At 37.6% G+C, this 21,673-nt stretch overlaps 1 protein-coding gene and 2 long non-coding RNA genes across 3 annotated transcripts in view; 2 read left to right on the top strand and 1 right to left on the bottom strand.

Moving 5' to 3' along the window:
• The window catches only part of LOC309476505, a 241,570-nt gene that overhangs the window by 18,204 nt on the left and 201,693 nt on the right, over positions 1 to 21,673 (top strand). The gene's annotated exons all lie outside the window — the stretch shown is intronic.
• Positions 1,100 to 3,084, bottom strand: LOC309476248 (uncharacterized protein). Its single transcript, XM_082139519.1, has 2 exons — positions 3,041 to 3,084; positions 1,100 to 2,214 (listed from the first exon to the last, which is right to left on the bottom strand). Exon 2 carries the CDS (start codon positions 2,068 to 2,070, stop codon positions 1,375 to 1,377), a length of 696 nt encoding a protein of 231 aa, XP_081995645.1. The 5' UTR covers positions 2,071 to 2,214; positions 3,041 to 3,084; the 3' UTR covers positions 1,100 to 1,374.
• Positions 15,485 to 19,868, top strand: LOC309476399. The gene is made up of 3 exons (XR_014198107.1): positions 15,485 to 15,661; positions 19,298 to 19,372; positions 19,656 to 19,868. It is a non-coding gene; the product is annotated as an uncharacterized lncRNA (long non-coding RNA).

Here is a 21,673-nt window from a genome sequence, read left to right as displayed (position 1 = left end):
TTTACTTTTAGAAGACCGGGGTAAAGCAAGGTAAACTACAATTTACTTCAACAAGGCGACATAATGAACAACACTTGTCTCATTCGTGGAGGTAGAAAAACAAGTTCTTTGTGACATGCAAGATTTATTTTATTAAAATTTAAATGGGAAAGAAAAGGCATGAGAGTCGGCTGTTTTTGTCAATTTACAGTTAAATATTTGACCACTTGCTTGAAGTAACGCATGGAATAATAGCCCTTCGTTGTTTAAATTGTTTAAACGTGCATGCGTCCATTAAAGAGAGTAAGTTATATGTGTACAAAGAGAATCGCAATGTTGAAAAAACATTTTTTTAAATAAAAGTTGCAGCGTAACTTCTGGATTTTAAATAAAAATAGTAAGTGTTTGTGGTACAGCCGTGAATCAGTTATTCACTGCAAACGCATCATATGTGAAGCACACGCGTGCTGCTCCTGCACCGCACGCACACACACACACACACACACTGGAAACGGCCGTTAGATCCACCCACAGTTCTTAGAAACTTAGATGTGTCACGCACGTTATATCTCTTTATTTCGTACAACAGCAGCACTCATCTTGTTTGTTTATAGCGGATGCCGATGAAGACAGTCGTAAACCGGAAACTGATATGCCGACTTCTGACAATAGCGGAAGTTCGTCACGACGCTTGTGCACATAGCCAATACTGTATAAAACAGCAAGACATCAATAAAACATTATGAAACAAAAATAAAAAACGGTTACAGACGTAGACAGACAGCAGTCCGTTCAATCTCAGTCATGAAATATATTAGACATTTAAAAGCTTTATCGAGAAATTTAAAGCCCAAAGCAATCACAATATTTTAATGGCTTAAATGTAACTAAAATTATGAAATTATTTATTCTTGATGCAAGAAGAATTAACGATGAAAGTTAGCTTGTAAAATACAAAGTGTAAACAAATGTGACATATCTCTCTGCAAAAAAGAAAAGAAAAGAAAAATAACAAGAACAGTTTGAAACTAAAAAAAACAGTATATTTTCCTTCATAAATGTATAAACAAACTACGATAAAAATGCATCATAAAAAATTGACATAACATTTAACTCATAATAAAGTATAATGATATTTATTTATACCATGAAGCAAAATTATATACAAGAATGAAACGTCTAGATGATGTTCTTTGATCTGAATCTCAGTAGAAACTGCTGGTCTTGAAGATGAACTTTATTCACTGTGACAAATTTAGATGATGTTTTTATCCTGTCGCTCGTTGTGGCTGGTTAGGACAGATTTTGAAGAGATGTTATTGCTTGACGGTGTTATTGTGTCACGTTCGGTGAGGATGCGGCATTAGACCTGAAAGTGCTGGATCTGAAGATGATCTACTTTCTGTGATTGTATTTATTGTGACTGAGTAGAGAAGATATCTGAGTGAAGCTCTTCCCACATGCAGTGCAGTGATACGGTTTCTCTCCAGTGTGGATCCTCTCGTGTGTTTTCACATGTTCTGACCGACGGAATCTCTTGTCGCAGTGTGAACACTTGTAAGGTTTCTCTCCAGTGTGAGTCCTCCAGTGTTGTTTCAAACGTATAGCGGTAATAAAACTCTTCCCACACTCAAAGCACTTATGAGCTTTTTCACCAGTATGTGTTTTCTGATGAAGTCTTAAAACCGGCAGACGCGAAAATCTTTTTCCACACAAAGAACATGAATGTGGTTTCTCCTGTGAATGAACTAACATGTGGCTCTTCAGGCCTGTAGACCTCGAAAATCTTCTGCCACATTGATCACATTCGTACGGTTTCTCTCCAGTGTGGATGTTCATGTGTTCCTGAAGGTTTGATGATTGTCTAAAACTCTTTCCACACTGATCACATGTGAACGGTTTCTCTCCAGTGTGGACCCTTGTGTGAATCTCAAGACTTAGTTTGTATTTAAAACTCTTTCCACACACAGAACATAAATATGGTTTCTCCTGTGAATGAACTCTCAGGTGGCTCTTTAGGGATGAAGCACACAAAAATGTTTTGCCACATTGATCACATTCATACAGTTTCTCACCAGTGTGGATGATCATGTGTTCCTGAAGGACACTGATGGCAGATGAAATATTTCTTGTCTCTTATTTTCAAAGAAATACTTTCAGTCTGTGAGGGAGTTTCTTCTTCAGTTTTGACATGATGTTTCTTCTCTCCAATCTCCTCATTTTCCTCCATCAGGCCTGAAATGAAAAAAAAAAATCATAATTTTAATGCATTTGTATGAATTGATACCACAAAATGAGGTATATTGAAGGCTTATGGGAATATTCTATCATTTATTTGTGAACTGATGTGAGCATTAGGAAAATAATAATTCCGTTAAAAAACGTGGGAAGCGGCAGCGCGTTTCATTCATATGTTGACAGACATTATTGTTTGTATTTGCACTGTAAACTTTGGGCATTATAGTTATTCTGTGGTAATTTTGGGTCTCTGTGGTAAAAAGAAAACGTTTGAGTTCAGACAGCCAGAATATACCCTTAAATATTATAAATCATCTCTATTTAAAAGATTATAGTATTACATATCACATCACATCTGACACAAACATACAAACTACAACAATATAACACGCATTTTTAGAGTTTGTTTTTTCTGATTCCTGTCATTAACATTACATAACTGATTATGTCATTCATTAATTTATTGTCACATTAAAGACCAAGATAGCAATACATGTTTCGATTCCCATGAAATTTCCTCACAGATCAAAAGTTTGTTTTGATCAAAAGTTTGAGATTATACATTCAATAATACTACATTATCACTCTCAAAATGAAACATATGACAAGATCGTTCATGTTTGAAAGATTTCAACATTTTCCTCAGATGCATCATTTCGTGCTGAACTAAATCAGTCTACAGACGCCAGAAAAGACGCACATTTAGCGCTTTATCCGATTAATGCAGTTCAGAAATAACCCTGTAAATGTTGCTGAAACAAACTGTGTAAAGTGTATTTTATGGGTGTGTAAATACGTGAAATATCTGAACTGCAGAACTCACCTCAGAAGACACAACAAACGCTCCGAACGAGGAAGGACACTACTGATGACGTCAGCGCGGTGATGCCAAATAAACGCGCCAAATATTGCTAACAACTATTTATACAAAATAACATACACTAAAATAACGCTTAGAGTTCATGTAACAATAATTCAATCTCAGTCACGTGTAGGTTGAAAAATAACTTATTAGACAGTTCAAGGATTTATTTAAAGGTTTTAATTATCATTACATTTAAAACATGGAAAGACCAATAGCAATCATAATAGTTAATGGCTTTCAGAGTTACCCAAAATTATGAATTTATAATTTCTTAACACAAGTAGAATCAGACAATAAAACATTTCTGAGTGTCCAACTTGTGGAGCTATACGCATTGTAAAATTAAGAGTCATTATGAAAATACAAATATTATTTTTGTAGTATAAAAATAATGAGCTTAATTATAAAGTAAACATTTACAAATGATGTTTAAAAAAAATGTTTTAGTAATTGATTAAACTATTAATGAAGTCTGTATTCCTCCAGGAGGCGCTCAACATAATAACTGTAATAAAACATGGAGAGACTCTTGAACCTAAAAGTGAGAAAACTTTATTGATAAAATCAAGCAAAATAGCAAATGTACAGACGTCCAACAATCAAAGAACACACAATCCACACCAGTATTTTCTGATATACAGATATAAAAACGCTTTGATGTCATTTGCTCAGCTTCTTTCCAGAGTGGATTTTCATGTGTCGGTTTATCTGTGATTTTTGTGTGAAACTCTTCCCGCACTGATCACATGAGTACGGTTTCTCTCCAGTGTGGATCCTCATGTGCAGTTTTAAATGTTCAGCTCTAATAAAAGTCTTCTCACACTCAAAGCACATATGATTTCTTACACCAGTGTGTATTTTCTGATGAACTTTTAAACTCTGTAGATGTGAAAAACTCTTTCCACACAAAGAACATGAATGTGGTTTCTCCTGTGAATGAACTGTCATGTGTTTCTTCAGGTCTGAAGCCCTCGAAAATGTTTTACCACATTGATCACATTCATGCAGTTTCTCTCCAGTGTGGATGATCATGTGAACCTTGAGACTCTCTGTGTGTGTGTGTGTGTGTGTGTGTGTGTGTGTGTGTGTGTGTGTGTGTGTGTGTGTGTGTGTGTGTGTGTGTGTGTGTGTGTGTGTGTGTGTGTGTAACTCTTTCCGCACTGACGGCAAGTGAAACATTTCTTGTCTCTTCTTTTCAGTAAAGAAATACTTTCAGTCTGTGAGCGAGTTTTAGCTCCAGTTTTGACCTGATGATGTTTCTCCTCCTCTTCACTCTCCTCATTCTCCAGCATCACGTCTGAAATTAAAGTAAGAAAGTTACATTTTAATAAACCCTTAAAATGTGCAATGTACATGAAAATGGCTACATGAAAATAGTCTCAATCCAGTGTAACGTTGACTGCATTCATTAACCCAATTACTAAAGTTAAAAGAAAAATTATAATAAAAAAGTTTAACTGAAACTATAAATGAGATTTTGATTGATTTATGCAAAAAATCTGCCATTCTCAATATTGTTTAATTTTGGTGTTTTTAAAGTTTATTGCTAAAATAATAAATAGATAGATGACAAATAAATATGTAAAATATAAGACCTTAAGATTATATTCAGTTTGTTCTCCTGATGTTGACAATCAATGTGAATGTTTATCAAATCTTGTTTCACTGACCATTTGATCAAAACAAGAAAATGAAAGACATTTGAATTTCAGGCCCTAATTTGTACCCTGCACATAGAGAGCGTCCCCGATATTATTTATCGATTAAACTGTTTATTTTCTGTTTCCGTAAATCTGAGGAACTGCTTTATAACTTTAATGTTCTTCAGCCTCATTAAAGGCACAATATGTAAGATTTTTTGCCTAAAATATCCAAAAACCACCAAAACAGTGTTTTATATTTTGTTGACTTGTGTATTAACATTATCCATAAATGGGACAGGGGACAATACTTGACAAATGCATTTACAGCCTTGCCCCACTATGTTATTGAACTTTAATACATAAAGTAATACATCCTTTCCATTCAACTTTTGGCCCACAACAATAGAATAACAACAACCAAATAAAAAAATTGTTTAGCTTTTAACACCTTTTACATGATACTGTTTCTTTCATGGCCACAGGTTAAAATAAAATCAGTTGCCATTTAAAAAAAAACTATTTCAGTAAAAAATCATTTCAGTCCTCCTGATGTTCTCCTGTGTACTTTCCTTATGTGTTCTTCTAGATCGCTGCACCTTTATTTGACACTGACACGTATATGCCACAGCTTTGCAGGTCATGCATTCTGCTTTACACGGATCCCGACCGAGACGAAAACAGGAATTTTCACTGTAAATCATCTGTGAATTTACATTTGGGCTTTTTTTACGCTTTTCATGAGCCATGTGCCACTGTTGACAAGCAAGCGCCGCTCTGTCTCTGGTGCTCTCGTGGTGCTGAGGGGAAAGATTGAGATGCAGTTTGACCAATGTTTGCGTTAATCACATGACCAATGATGGCGTGCGAGAAGGCGGGACCTAGAGCAATGCAAAGACGGCGACTGTAGAGAGCAAAAGCCGAATCCAGGACATTTTGGGCAATCTAGAAATCCCGGCCGGAAGCATTTTCTAAGCTCCAAAAAGAGGACGTATGGTCATTTGTCATTTGAAATTTGTCATGTTGTGCCACGTTATCGACCAGGCAGAACAATCCTTCCAACCACTATAGATAGATTCTCAAATAGCTTACCTGACCTATCTCAGCTGCTCAGTGAACCCAAACAAACAGATGAACTAGAGGAAATGACTAGCACTATGAGCACCATTTTCTCTAGTACATTAGAAATTGTTGCACCAATTAGTTTAAAAAAGGTTAGAGAGAAAACTAAAGCACCATGGTACAACAGTGCTACGCATGTTATCAAGAGAGAAACTCGAAATTTAGAGCGTAAATGGAAACAAACTAATTTAGAAGTCTTTAGAATCGCGTGGAAAGACAGTATGTCACGTTATAAAAAGGCCCTAAAAGCGGCCAGGGCTGAGCACCTCCGCAAACTAATAGAAAACAACCAAAACAATCCAAGGTTTTTATTTAACAGCGTGGCTAGACTAACAAATAAACAGACATTACCTGAGCAAAATATTCCGTTACAGTTAAGTAGTAATGATTTTATGAATTTCTTCACTGAGAAAATAGAAAGCATCAGAAACACAATTGTAAATGTACAATCTTTAATGGTGTCTTATGATTCAGCCTCAATTATCGCCCCTCAAGAACAACTACAGTGCTTTACAACTATAGGACAGGAAGAGCTAAATAAACTTATCATTGCATCTAAACCAACAATATGTTTATTAGACCCAATACCCACTAAACTACTGAAAGAAGTGTTACCTGTAGTGGAAAAGCCTCTTCTCAATATTATTAACTCGTCTTTATCTTTAGGTCATGTTCCAAGAATATTCAAGTTGGCAGTTATAAAACCTCTCATTAAGAAACCGCAATTAGATCATAATAACATAGCAAATTACAGACCCATTTCAAATCTTCCTTTTATGTCTAAAATACTAGAAAAAGTTGTGTCCGCTCAATTGTGCTCATTCTTAATGTGTTTCCACAACAATGTAAGTGAATAAATCTACTGAAATTACCACAATAACAGTGAAGTGTGATGTGTAAGATGTAGGGCTACCACATCTTTAAATTACAGTAGCCTACTATTATAGGCCGCTGTACGTGAGCTGTATCATTCAGTTTCGTTCCGACAAACGGGGCACTACTTTTTCTTTTGCTCAATATGTTCAACGTTAATAAAAGGTATCCAAGCAAAAAGTTCTCCACGCATTATCCTGCAGTTAATGAGAAAAGTGTAATTTATTGGCGCACTATATTGACTGCGTATTGAGACATGTAAAACTGTTGAGCTAGATTTTCAACCAATCAGCATCGAAAATGTAAGTAGGTCAGAGCCAAAATCAAGCCAATATCACAACGCACATGTAAACATGGAGGAGGACGTAAGCAGCGCACCTTCATCTGATAGCGGCGATCAAGCTCGACTAACACCCGTAAAGTGTAAAGTGTATTGTTCATGTCGGAAAAGATGGTGGGAAAGGTCCGCAGCCCTTTACTGAAGTCCGATGGGAAAAATTCAAGCAATGTGCGAAGGAATGGCTCAAAACGTCTGACACTACGGAGCTAGCTATTGCTAATAAACATGTTGCCCTCCTGGACAAACCGGTCTCTGATGTCCCAACAAACTACGGGTTTCACCCGGCCTGCTATCGGCTATCGCCGTTTTTCAGAGCTGCCAACTCTCACGCATTCACCGACACTTTTCACACGCGCTCACGCCACACATCCATTTTCTCACGCACAGAAAAATCGCGAAGCAAAGAGGACACGGACACCGACAGACCAGACAGAGCAGGTTACTTATGATATAAAAAAATCTCAGCTCCTGTCACTTTTATTAAAAAATTCAAACAATAAATACCGTTTTGGCGCTTGTAAATGTGACGTGACAGATCCCAGCGGCACGTGAACCGATCATCTCTACTAGCTACACGAATAGTACACGAATGAACACTGTTGAAAGATACAGTACAACTTGCTGAAATGTATATTCCTCATACATAATATCGACCAATCAATCAAATAAAGGGGTCAATAAAACAGCTGGAGAACAATTATACCACATAACATTTTACCTCCGGAAAGCCATTTGATGACCATAATATAGGCTATACAGCACGTTATTGGCTAAGTTAGAAAAAAGAGCTATAGAGTATTTTGCTAAATGTGTACTATATTACATATCTATTATATTTTTACTTTATAATAATGATATTTTATATCATTAAATAAAGTTATTATAATAAAAAATGCATTATATTTATTTGAGTTATTTTTAACCTTATAATACTGCCAGCTGATAGGGCTCTCTGTGTTTACAGCCAGTGCTTTAAGTGGGCCGGTACGCGCCGGTACTCAGTACCGCCACTTCCAAATATAGCTCTTGAGCGTACCGCCACCTCTCCGTGTGCCCAGAACGTGCTTTTAGCGTACCGGTACGCTCATTTGCACATCTGTTTTAATCCTTTGGCTGCGCTGACGCTTTTCAGAGCGCCCTTCACAATGCACGCTTCCTAATTCGTCCCACCGAGAGCAGAGACTACATTACCAATACACCCTTGAGTTTTACAAGTGAAAAGCGCATGCGTCGCTTTTGCCGCTGTCAGTGTCAACAACTCAACGTGGTTCGGAGAGGGTGTGTGAAACGCGCAACCATAGCTGCTCGGTTAAAATACAAATACACTTAGTATGCTCTCCTGGCTTCAGACTCTTGAGTAGTAAAAGAAAATGATTTGTACAGTATTTCTCATTTTTCATTTGGTGTAGGTAGGCTACTGTGATTGTATTTTGCTGAATCTGCTTTTGTATATTTTTCAAGGGTAAAGAAATGAACCATCTTCAAGACTCATGTTTATGTTCTACTCTTCTATGGTTATTATGTTATTATGTTTTATAATTTATTTTATGTACATTTTGTTCAAATTTTTTTCAAAACCCTTTTGCACATTTTATTTATGTTCAGTAGCTCTTTCTACAGTAGCTCTTTCTACTGTAGCTCTTTCTAAGGGTATTTTTTCAATACACTTTTGCACATTTTATTTATGTTCAGTAGCTCTTTCTAGCTCAAGCAAATCCACAAGCTAATAAAAGGATTTATTATTTTTTATAAGGTCGTCTATTGACTGCTGTATATAAAACCCCTTCAATATAGCTGTTGTTACCTCAGGGGAGGAGGGGAGTCAGCAAAAAATAAAAAATAAATAAATAAAAATAATAATAATAGAGTACCGGCACCTCTTTTGGGCCACTTAAAGCACTGTTTACAGCATTAGGTTAGTTGTTTTTTTCTTGAGAAAAATGAATGCCTATCTTGTGTAGCCTACCTAATATTTATCCAAAAGAGTCAATATTAAATCAAATCACAATAAATGAATTGAAATAATAAAAAAGCGTAGCTTCCCAGAAATTGTACCATGTAAACATTGTAACATGTTGTCACTAAACCTAATAAAATTCAGTTTAGTTACTAAAATGTTTTGACAATCACAATACACTTATTGTGATGCAATACAATTTTTTACATCCCCCTTATTTTGAAAAGTATTTTTTTAAAATATTATATTTTGTCTTAATTCTATTTGTTATTCAGATTTTACCTAAAATATTACCTTTGAATTGGAACAACAGAAGTAATTGGGATGTTAATGCTACAGTAGAAGTTTTCTTGATAATCTTATCATGTTTACTGTGCCTAAATAGCAACTTCAGGTATATCACACATTTCAAACTGCTTTATTTTGTACTTCAAGTGGTAATTCAACATTTTTGGGTTTATGTGATAAATGTGTAATTCCCTATGTTTTCCCTTTTTTTCAAAATGGGCACATTTAGCATAATTTTTCTCAAAAACTGCAAGGTTGTGTGCGGAGAACTTTTTCCTAAGGAATCTCTATATATTTCTGATGTTAAATTTAAAAAAAACTAGGTAGTGCCCCACTTGGTGGAACGAAACCCTATTTCTAGGCCTCTTTTAGGCTACCGACAGCGGCCTATTAGTATTATTTTAAGTTAACATAAAATACGTAAACGACCTACACCAAAAAACTAGTTTAGGATAAATTCCTTAAAATTGGGCAGTTCCAGCATTATGGACGTGACATTTGCAGTCAAAAATTTAAATATAAATCATCAGAAAATGCATTTAATACCAATATATTGAAACGTCTGTTTATATATCCATAGGCCTACTCCCTTAATAAAGAAAAATATCAGTCTACACATGCACTTTATATTTAAAATGAGGGAAATACACATGACACAAAAAATCTTTAACTTTTAGGTTGCAAAATATTTTTTAGTAATTCAATGAATTACACTGCGCAAACCAAAAGTAATATACCCACCGGATGAAGAAGGATCGGCCTCCACAGAACATAAAATCTTCTTTTTATTTAATTTTTCGTATACACATTTATGAGGAAAAAACAATGTTACGGACGTCAGTTCTCCGTTACGGACATGACCGCTCTGAAAGCGACTTTAAAACGTTCAGAGACCTCAAATAGATTCATTCAATGTTTAAATAAGAACTAAATATAGCCTAGTAGGAAAATAGATAATCAGGACACGGAGGCGCCGGTGTTCACACACCACCGCACTGAAAACATTATAATTTTTTTTCAAATCTAAAATTAAAAATCGTGATACGAACCGAATCGTAGGTTTGGTCTATCGTTACAGCCCTAGTAAGAAAGAGAAAGCAGGAGTTTAGTCATTTGTCATGGTTGTAAAAAAAAAAAAAGGCAATCTGAACATCTTTGCCAAGCGCAAACCAGGCCTACAGAAGTAATCAATAAATTATCGGGGAGGGTCATACCTTTTTTCACAATCATTTTGGAGGGTCATAGAAAAATGTATTGATGGTGAAGGTCAAGTCTTTTTTGACTACAGATCTCAAAACTCCTCCGGTAGCTCCTTAAATAAAAACCGAACAGTCGAGAAATTTAAAGCCCAAAGCAATCACAATATTTTAATGGCTTAAATGTAACTTAAATTATGAAATTATTTATTCTTGATGCAAGAAGAATTAACGATTAAAGTTAGCTTGTAAAATACAAAGTGTAAACAAATGTGACATATCTCTCTGCCAAAAAAAGAAAAGAAAAATAACAAGAACAGTTTGAAACTGTAAAAAAAACACATATTTTTTCCTTCATAAAAGTATAAACAAACTATTATAAAAATGCATCATAAAAAATTGACAACATTTAACTCATATTAAAGTATAATGATATTTATTTATACCATGAAGCAAAATTATATACAAGAATGAAACGTCTAGATGTTCTTTGAATCTCACAGTAGAAACTGCTGGTCTTGAAGATTAACTTTATTCACTGTGACAAATTTAGATGATGTTTTTATCCTGTCGCTCCTTGTGGCTGGTTAGGACAGATTCTGAAGAGATGTTATTGCTTGACGGTGTTATTGTGTCACGTTCGGTGAGGATGCGGCATTACACCTGAAAGTGCTGGATCTGAAGAGGATCTACTTTCTGTGATTGTATTTATTGTGGCTGAGTAGAGAAGATATCTGAGTGAAGCTCTTCCCACATGCAGTGCAGTGATACGGTTTCTCTCCAGTGTGGATCCTCTCGTGTGTTTTCACATGATCTGACCGACGGAATCTCTTGTCGCAGTGTGAACACTTGTAAGGTTTCTCTCCAGTGTGAGTCCTCCAGTGCAGTTTTAAACGTTCAGTTGTAATAAAACTCTTCCCACACTCAAAGCACTTATGAGGTTTTTCACCAGTGTGTATTTTCTGATGAAGTCTTAAATCCTGCAGACGTGAAAAACTCTTTACACACAAAGAACATGAATGTGGTTTCTCCTGTGAATGAACTAACATGTGGTTATTCAGGCCTGTAGCCCTCGAAAATCTTCTCCCACATTGATCACATTCGTACGGTTTCTCTCCAGTGTGGATGTTTATGTGTTCCTGAAGGTTTGATGATTGATTAAAACTCTTCCCACACTGATCACATATGAACGGTTTCTCTCCAGTGTGAATCCTTGTGTGAATCTCAAGACTTAGTTTGTATTTAAAACTCTTTCCACACAAAGAACATAAATGTGGTTTCTCATGTGAATGAACTCTCAGGTGGCTCTTAAGGGCTGAAGCCCTCAAAAATGTTTTACCACATTGATCACATTCATACAGTTTCTCAACAGTGTGGATGATCATGTGTTCCTGAAGGGTTTCTTGTCGTGTGAAACTACTCAGACACTGATGGCAGATGAAATATTTCTTGTCTCTTATTTTCAAAGAAATACTTTCAGTCTGTGAGGGAGTTTCTTCTTCAGTTTTGACAGGTTTCTCCACTCCAATCTCCTCATTTTCCTCCATCAGGCCTAAAATGAAAATAAAAATCCTAATTTTAGTGCATTTTTATTAATTGATACCACAAATGAGGTATATTGAAGGCTTATGGGAATATTCTATCATTTATTTGTGAACTGATGTGAGCATTAGGAAAATAATAACTCCAGTAAAAAACATGGGAAGCGGCAGCGCGTTTCATTCATATGTTGACATTATTGTTTGTATTTGCACTGTAAACTTACATAATGTCCATTTGCACTGGGCATTATAGTTATCTGTGGTAATTTTGGGTCTCTGTGGTAAAAAGAAAACGTTTGAGTTCAGACAGCCAGAATATACCCTTAAATATTATAAATCATCTCTATTTAAAATATTATAGTATTACATATCACATCACATCTGACACAAACATACAAACTACAACAATATAACACCCATTTTAGAGTTTCGTCTTTCAGATTCCTTTCATTAACATTACATAACTGATTATTATTACAATTATTGCCACATGACCAAGATAGCAATTGTTTCTATCCCCACGAAATTTCCTCACAGATCAAAACTTACAAAAGTTTGAGATTATACATTCAATAACACTACATTATCACTCTCAAAATGAAACGTATGACAAGTTGTCCATGTTTGAATGATTTCAACATTTTCCTCAGATGTTCGTTTCGTGCTGAACTAAATCAGTCTACAGACGCCAGAAAAGACGCACATTCAGCGTTTTATCCGATGAAAACAGTTCAGTAGTAACCCTGTAAATGTTGCTGAAACAAACTGTGTAAAGTGTATTTTATGGGTGTGTAAATACGCGAAATATCTGAACTGCAGAACTCACCTCAGAAGACACAACAAACGCGCCGAACGAGGAAGGACACTACTGATGACGTCAGCGCGGTGATGCCAAATAAACGCGCCAAATATTGCAGACTATTTATACAAATGATATAACTAAATATAACATGTATAACATACACTAAAATAACGCTTAAAGTTCCTGTAAATAATAATTTAATCTCAGTCATGTGTAGGTTTAAAAATAACTTATTAGACAGTTCAAGGATTTATTTAAAGGTTTTAATTATCATTACATTTAAAACATGGAAAGACCAATAGCAATCATAATAGTTAATGGCTTTTAGAGTAACCCAAAATTATGAATTGATCATTTCTTAACACAAGTAGAATCAGACAATAAAACATTTGTGTCCAACTTTTGGAGCTATACGCATTGTAAAATTAAGAGTCATTATGAAAATACAAATATTATTTTTGTAGTATAAAAATAATGAGCTTAATTATTATGTAAACATTTACAAATGATGTTTAAAAAATTTTTTTTAGTAATTGATTAAACTATTAATGAAGTCTGTATTCCTCCAGGAGGCGCTCAATATAATAACTGTAATAAAACATGGAGAGACTCATGAACCTAAAAGTGAGAAAACTTTATGGATAAAATCAAGCAAAATAGCAAATGTACAGACGTCCAACAATCAAAGAACACACAATCTCTTACACCAGTATTTTCTGATATACAGATATAAAAACATTTTGATGTCATTTGCTCAGCTTCTTTCCAGAGTGGATTCTCATGTGTCGGTTTATCTTTGATTTTTCGGTGAAACTCTTCCCGCACTGATCACATGAGTACGGTTTCTCTCCAGTGTGGATCCTCATGTGCAGTTTTAAATATTCAGCTTTAATAAAACTCTTCCCACATGCAGTGCAGTGATACGGTTTCTCTCCAGTGTGGATCCTCTCGTGTGTTTTCAGATGTTCTGACCGATTGAAAGTCTTGTCGCAGTGTGAACACTTGTAAGGTTTCTCTCCAGTGTGAATTCTCTGATGCCGTTTCAAATCTTCAGCTGTGATAAAAGTCAAAGCACATATGATTTCTTACACCAGTGTGTATTTTCTGATGTGCTTTTAAATCCTGCAGACGTGAAAAACTCTTTCCACACAAAGAACATGAATGTGGTTTCTCCTGTGAATGAACTGTCATGTGTTTCTTCTTCCTGAAGGTGTCCTTTATGTGTGAAACTCTTCCCACACTGATCACCTGTGAACGGTTTCTCTCCAGTGTGGATCCTCATGTGAACCTTGAGACTGTGTGTGTGTGTGTGTGTGTGTGTGTGTGTGTGTGTGTGTGTTGAGCCCCCCTGCCACGCCCGGGTACCAGCTTCAGCCCGGCCCTGATGGCCGCAGGTTCTGACCTGTGTGCAAAGTTTCATGAGTTTTCGAGCACGTTAAGGGCCCCAAAAGCCCCTGAAACCTTGAAAAACAATTATAAAAGCAGTCTCTCCTAACAGACAAATCCCCCACACACACAGAGACAGAGAAAGAGAGAGAAAATTCTCCCAAAAAAACACTTCAAACCAAAATATCTGACTTCCTGTTCGTCGGAGCTAATAACTGTAAATTAGAGAATTGTCCGACTCGATGAGACCAATATGCGACTGATTTTGGTGACTGTACATAAAATTAACCCCCCCACTTTTGTCAAAAGCATTTAGAAAGTGACACAATTCCTGCTGCCAGTTGGTGGCGCTATAACTTTGACTCACAATAGTCACATCCATGTGATCGGCCTCTTACAACGAACACACTGCGGAAGTTTCATCAAGATCAGTTAATGTATGTAAAAGTTATAACACACTTCCTGTGTCCCATTATTCGCCATAAATTAGTTTCCTCGTCACGGCCAAACCGTTCGAGATATCAAAAATCCGTTCGCAAGAATTCATCCTCAATGTCTTGACTTCATTCACACCGAGTTTGGTGACGATTTGATGAATTCCCTAGGAGGAGTATTTCACATTCCATTGTATGCGTTTTCCAAACAACGTATAATAACCGACTTCCTGTTGGACTTTTGTAAAACTTAGAGCACAAAAGTTGTTCGGCCTGATGAGATCTATATGTGTACTGAGTTTCATATTATTACATGCAAGCGTGTTTGATTTATGGACCAAGTTTTCGGACCCCATTCCAGGGGGCGCTGTCGAGTCCCCCTGCCACGCCCGGGTACCAGCTTCAGTCCGGCCCTGATGGTTCTGACGTGTGTGCAAAATTTCAAGAGTTTTTGAGCATGTTAAGGGCCCCAAAAGTGGCAAAAAGGCACACAAAAAAAAAAATGAAGAAAAAAAAAAAGAAAGAAAAAAAATAAGAAAAAGAAAAAAAATAATCCTTCCGGAAACAATAGGGCCTTCGCACTTTCAGGGCTTGGGCCCTAATAATAAATAATCCTACCGAAAACAATAGGGCCTTCGCCCTTTCAGGGCTTGGGCTCTAATAATCCTTACGAAAACAATAGGGCCTTAGCCCTTTCAGGGCTTGGGCCCTAATAAATAATCCTTACGAAAACAATAGGGCCTTCGCCCTTTCAGGGCTTGGGCCCTAATAATCCTTACGAAAACAATAGGGCCTTCGCCCTTTCAGTACGTGAAGGAAGTAGTACGTTCGAAACATCAGTATTCATAAAAGAGAAGGCGAGAAGTTCCCGGATGGCTTACTGCTTCCACACAGATTTTTGAGTGCTGATCCGTGGATACTCTTCTATCCCAGGAGGCCATGCGAGAGGATACGTCAGTATCAAACATCGCAGAGATCAGCGACGCGGGTGCTTTCAAATGTGAGTAAACACGGTTCCTTGCGTTAAAATTGCATGTGTTGAACTACTGTTCAACCAGCGGGCAGCATACTAGAGGCACGCAGCAGCTCACAAGTGGTTTTCTCTAGAAAACCCTGTTCTCCTGTTATTTCAGTGTTGTATTTTAGTCAAGGTAAGCCCATCTTCGATTCTCTTGTTATTTCCTAATTTTAACTTCACATAATTCTGTACTTCAGTTAGACGCATTGGCACTTTAGACAAATAGCCGCGAGTGAAAATTTAAATGTTTATAGCAATCTAATTTGCACAGTAAGCCCTTGCTCCTAGCACTTTCGATTTGACACATTTTCGCGTTATTGACTTAATTGCCCGAACGAAACAGCATCTGTAAGAATTGATAGATATAAATAGAGGAGCTTCAGATCACTTCATTAGGACCAGCGGGCAGCATACTAGAGGCACGCAGCAGCTCACAAGTGGTTTTCTCTAGAAAACCCTGTTCTCCTGTTATTTCAGTGTTGTATTTTAGTCAAGGTAAGCCCATCTTCGATTCTCTTGTTATTTCCTAATTTTAACTTCACATAATTCTGTACTTCAATTAGACGCATTGGCACTTTAGACAAATAGCCGCGAGTGAAAATTTAAATGTTTATAGCAATCTAATTTGCACCGTAAGCCCTTGCTCCTAGCACTTTCGATTTGACACATTTTCGCGTTATTGACTTAATTGCCCGAACGAAACAGCATCTGTAAGAATTGATAGATATAAATAGAGGAGCTTCAGATCACTTCATTAGGACCAGCGGGCAGCATACTAGAGGCACGCAGCAGCTCACAAGTGGTTTTCTCTAGAAAACCCTGTTCTCCTGTTATTTCAGTGTTGTATTTTAGTCAAGGTAAGCCCATCTTCGATTCTCTTGTTATTTCCTAATTTTAACTTCACATAATTCTGTACTTCAGTTAGACGCATTGGCACTTTAGACAAATAGCCGCGAGTGAAAATTTAAATGTTTATAGCAATCTAATTTGCACCGTAAGCCCTTGCTCCTAGCACTTTCGATTTGACACATTTTCGCGTTATTGACTTAATTGCCCGAACGAAACAGCTGTACTCACTCAAGTGGTGACAGCATTATCTGTATATCTGTGTAATTTGCACGCTGTCGCGGAAGCGTCAGCGGAAGCGTTCAGCTCTCGTGTTCAGCCTCCTCGTGTGAAGACCGACTCAGGTAAAGACCAGCACCTCTACCTGCGCGACTCCACCGAGCAAGGACACCAGAAAGGCACTTAAGTATCTCCTCTTCCCTTCTTCTTCCCTCTACTTATCTTATTGTTCACCTTAATCAACATGTGCTTTCAATACATTCCTGTTATCTCTCGGCAACGTCCTTTCATCACGCACAATAGGCAGCGCAATACTCCTCACATCCTCACATACTCCTCTCTCTCTTTCCGTGGGTCTATGGAATTGTCAGTCAGCAGTCAATAAAGCTGACTTCATTCCAGCCTTTGCATCTCATTCTACTCTTAGTATCTTGGGGCTGACTGAGACCTGGATTCGTCCAGAAGACTCAGCAACCCCTGCTGCTCTCTCTAGCAATTTCTCCTTCTCCCACTCCCCTCGCCAGTCTGGGAGAGGTGGGGGTACAGGGCTTCTCGTTTCTAACAATTGCAAATACTCCGCGCTCTCTTCTCTATGCTTGAAAGAGCTGTTTTCAACCAAGTAACATCCTTCTTGTCTCAAAACAACCAGTTGGATGTCAACCAATCCGGCTTCAAGAAAGGGCATTCAACTGAGACTGCATTACTGTCAGTCACAGAAGCCCTACGGATCGCAAAAGCTGCTTCCAAATCTTCAGTCCTCATTCTCCTGGATCTGTCTGCTGCCTTCGACACTGTGAATCATCAGATCCTTCTGTCCACCCTCTCATCACTGGGCATCACAGGAACTTCACTCCACTGGTTTGAGTCCTATCTCACAGGTAGGTCCTTCAAGGTCGCATGGAGAGGCGAGGTATCCAGGGCACATCAGCTGACCACAGGGGTTCCCCAGGGTTCAGTTCTTGGTCCCCTCCTCTTCTCCATCTACACCACATCACTGGGCCACATCATACAGGCACACGGTTTTTCCTACCACTGCTATGCTGATGACACGCAGCTCTTCCTCTCATTTCAACCAGATGATCCCACAGTAGCTGCACGGGTCTCAAGCTGTCTGGCGGACATCTCCACATGGATGAAGAAACATAACCTGCAGCTCAACCTGGCAAAGACTGAGCTTCTCGTCCTCCCTGCCAATCCGTCTCTACAGCACGACTTCACCATCCAGCTAGAATCATCATTAATCACCCCATCAAGGTCGGTCAGAAATCTTGGAGTAACGTTTGATGACCAGCTGACCTTCACAGACCACATTTCAAAGACAGCTCGATCTTGCAGGTTTGCACTGCACAACATCAGGAAGATCCGGCCTTTCCTAACTGAGCATGCAACACAACTTCTCGTCCAGGCCCTGGTCATCTCTAGGCTTGACTACTGCAATGCCCTTCTGGCTGGACTTCCAGCATGTGCAATCAAACCCCTACAGATGATCCAGAATGCTGCAGCTCGTCTTGTCTTCAACGAGCCCAAAAGGGCCCACGTCACTCCTCTGTTCATCTCTCTACACTGGCTACCTCTCGCTGCTCGCATCAAGTTCAAGGCATTGACGCTTGCTTACAGATCCATCACAGGCTCAGCTCCCTCCTACTTTCACTCACTCCTACGAGTCTACATCCCTACCAGACACCTACGATTGGTCAACGAGCGACGTCTCGTGGTTCCATCACAGAAAGCCACAAAATCACTTTCCAGAACATTCTCATTCACAGTTCCATGCTGGTGGAACGCTCTCCCCACCCTCATCCGGAATGCAGAATCCCTGACAACATTCAAAAGACAGCTAAAAACCCATCTCTTCCGTGAGCACTTAACCTCATAAAAAAAATAAAAAAATACAAAAACGATGTTTTTCCCTTTGAAACATCACTTATCAGGCTTATGCTACTCTGAATAATACCTGAACTTCGTATTTTGAGCACTTCTTGTGTTGTTGTCGTTTTTTGCCTCTTTATGATGACTCGCTTAAATTAGTCCTAATTTGTAAGTCGCTTTGGATAAAAGCGTCTGCTAAATGACTAAATGTAAATGTAAATGTACTGTAGAGTAAACTGTTGAATTGTTGAAGGTGTAAAGACGTTACACAGTGTAGTATAGTTGTGATTTTGCTGTAAAAACACGTTTTATTAGGTATAACGTTAGCTAACAGAGGAGCTCCAGTAAGGACACGTAAGTTACGTCTCTAAAGTGGATTTACATAAACCATATATATCTTAAAGACGCTTATTTTAAATGTCTATTTACATCTGAGAGGAAAATCTTCAGTAAGTATTGCAGAAGAGCACATCACAATATGAAATAGACATCTGAGTGATGAATGTGTGCTAGAACAAATCTATAAAGTAACTAAACATAAGTTATCTATTTTATTTGTCCATTACTGTTGATAAATTGAGGAACATTTATGTTGGATAAAAAGTTAAAACAACCTCAACATGTAAATGTAGTGTTGAGCTCATAAATCACAGAGGTAACGTAAATCTTGTCTGGATGTTACAGGGACAGATGAACAGATGTGTGTTTATCCAGTGGAGAGTGGCTCATGAAGCTGAATGCTGCCATCAAAGGCTTTGAGTGAGTATACTACAGAAATAAATAACAACAACTATTTAAATATTAAGTTGTAGTTTATTTTAATTATTGTAATTTCAAACAGAGCTATTACAGCACTTTTCTGATTCTTGATTTCTGTGCATTTGCTGCACAGCTTGTGTGGTGGAGCAGGACCTACAAGGGAAGATGATGGCGGCATTTGTGAAAAAAAAACACGTTTTTGTCTTCTAAATAATACTGAAATCAAATGACATTGTGCGGTTAAAATGACTGTTTTTTGTGTTATGTTTGTGCATTTTTGTAGGATCTGAAATGTCAGCAGGCTGGTGTGAGCACTGAGGATGAGGAGCCCAGAGCTGAATCCTGGAGATGGTGCCATGGATGAGTCCCTCCATCACTCCACCTGCCCTTATGAGTCCCTCCATCACTCCACCTGTCCTTATGAGACCCTCCATCACTCCACCTGCCCTTACGAGACCCTCCATCACTCCACCTGCCCTTACGAGACCCTCCATCACTCCACCTGCCCTTATGAGACCCTCCATCACTCCACCTGTCCTTACGAGACCCTCCATCACTCCACCTGTCCTTATGAGACCCTCCATCACTCCACCTGCCCTTATGAGACCCTCCATCACTCCACCTGTCCTTACGAGACCCTCCATCACTCCATCTGTCCTTACGAGACCCACCGTCACTCCACCTGCCCTTATTGCCTCAGATTGTGAAGCACAACACAGCACGCAACAACCTCAGGCATGAAGGAACGGCTACCTCTGGTGGTCAGCTGATTCATCAGAATAAAGCCTCAGAATGGGAACCGCTGTGTTGAGACGGCAGAAGGATGTGGGGTTCAGCGCCTGTAGCCTACATACATGATTGTAGTTTGAATAAAGCTTTGTTTCATGTGTTGACTTGTATATGCATTTGTTTATTGTGATGGTGACTTTGATTCATTCTTTTATTAATTTATTAATATTTCTCATTGTTGTCAGTAAATAAAATATAAATATTTAATTAATGTTTTATTTATTGTTTAAATGAAAATGTAGATATGTTCACTATACACATCTAGAGTGTATTCATGCATAGCTATGTCATATGACATACATTACATTTTGTTTGTTTTATTGAATTTTTTTCAGTAAAAATGTATATAATTAAGTATTGGTCAGCATTTATCGTTGTTATTATTGTATGTTTTGGGGTGGGATAGCAATGCAATTCATTCTGGGGTAATATTAATTTTTAACATTAATGATACTTACATTTTTCGAATGTAAAATCAACCGTTTTCTCCAAAGGCGAATCTTCGCACAGCTGCCCTTTGTGCAGACATTACAAACGCTGAAGAAAACCGTTCTAGGTAGGGCTGTTGAGTTACTGATGTTATGAGGTACATATATATATATATATATATATAATATATATATATATATATATACACACATATCAATCATGGGTTTGCATACATAATATGAGATTTTATACATAGGAAAAAAGAACCTACAAGGTTGAATATCGTAATATATATTTTCTTAAATAATTAGTTATAATACACTTAAAAAATTCATTTTTTTGTTATTTATAGGCCCAGGCCTGAGGGATGAAACGAGAGATAAATTCATCAAGAAAAAGAGGAAAACATAAAGCAGTAAGCCACTTTTGCTTGTGGCTGAAAATGTTTGGATATAAAATAAAGAAATTAACAACATATTCAAGAGATGACAATTTAGGGATTTTGTAATAAAAATAAATAATATCGTTAAGGATAAAACGGTGGGTCACATTAGTAGGGTTAAATATAAGAACTTAAATCAACCCTAAATGTATTCACAACATAAATGGGCAGCAGTTTCTTCAAAAAGACCACAAAATGAGCAAGTTTAATCAATATCAAGATATTTACAGATAGATGAATTAAACGTGTCGTTCAAATTTTTCAAGTTGTTGCGCGTGTGATAACGCGCCGTAGGTCACATGATAACGTCAACATGGCAGATGTCCGGTTCGCATTCATACTCAACGAGATCTGGCTATAAAGTACCTAATCCTTTTAGCGCTCGTTAAGTAAGTACTTATTGAAATTAAGTACCTACTCAGTATGCGGTTTGGAACGCAGCATGGGCTGACACTTATATCTAAAGAAGGTATTTAAAGACAATGTCCGGTTCATCTTCTTCACAGCCTCAGTTTCTCTTGACTTCCTGAACCCTTTAAAGGGATACTTCACCTCTGGAAAGATGAATGTGTATTTAAAATAGGTCATTTATGTAGAAGAAATGTGAAGACATTTTTGAATTTGGAGTTTTCTAGACTGAG

Source organism: Leuciscus leuciscus, assembly GCF_965113295.1.
Source record: "Leuciscus leuciscus genome assembly, chromosome: 15".
Classification (NCBI taxonomy): domain Eukaryota; kingdom Metazoa; phylum Chordata; class Actinopteri; order Cypriniformes; family Leuciscidae; genus Leuciscus; species Leuciscus leuciscus.
This window is presented reverse-complemented; position numbering and strand designations above follow the sequence as displayed.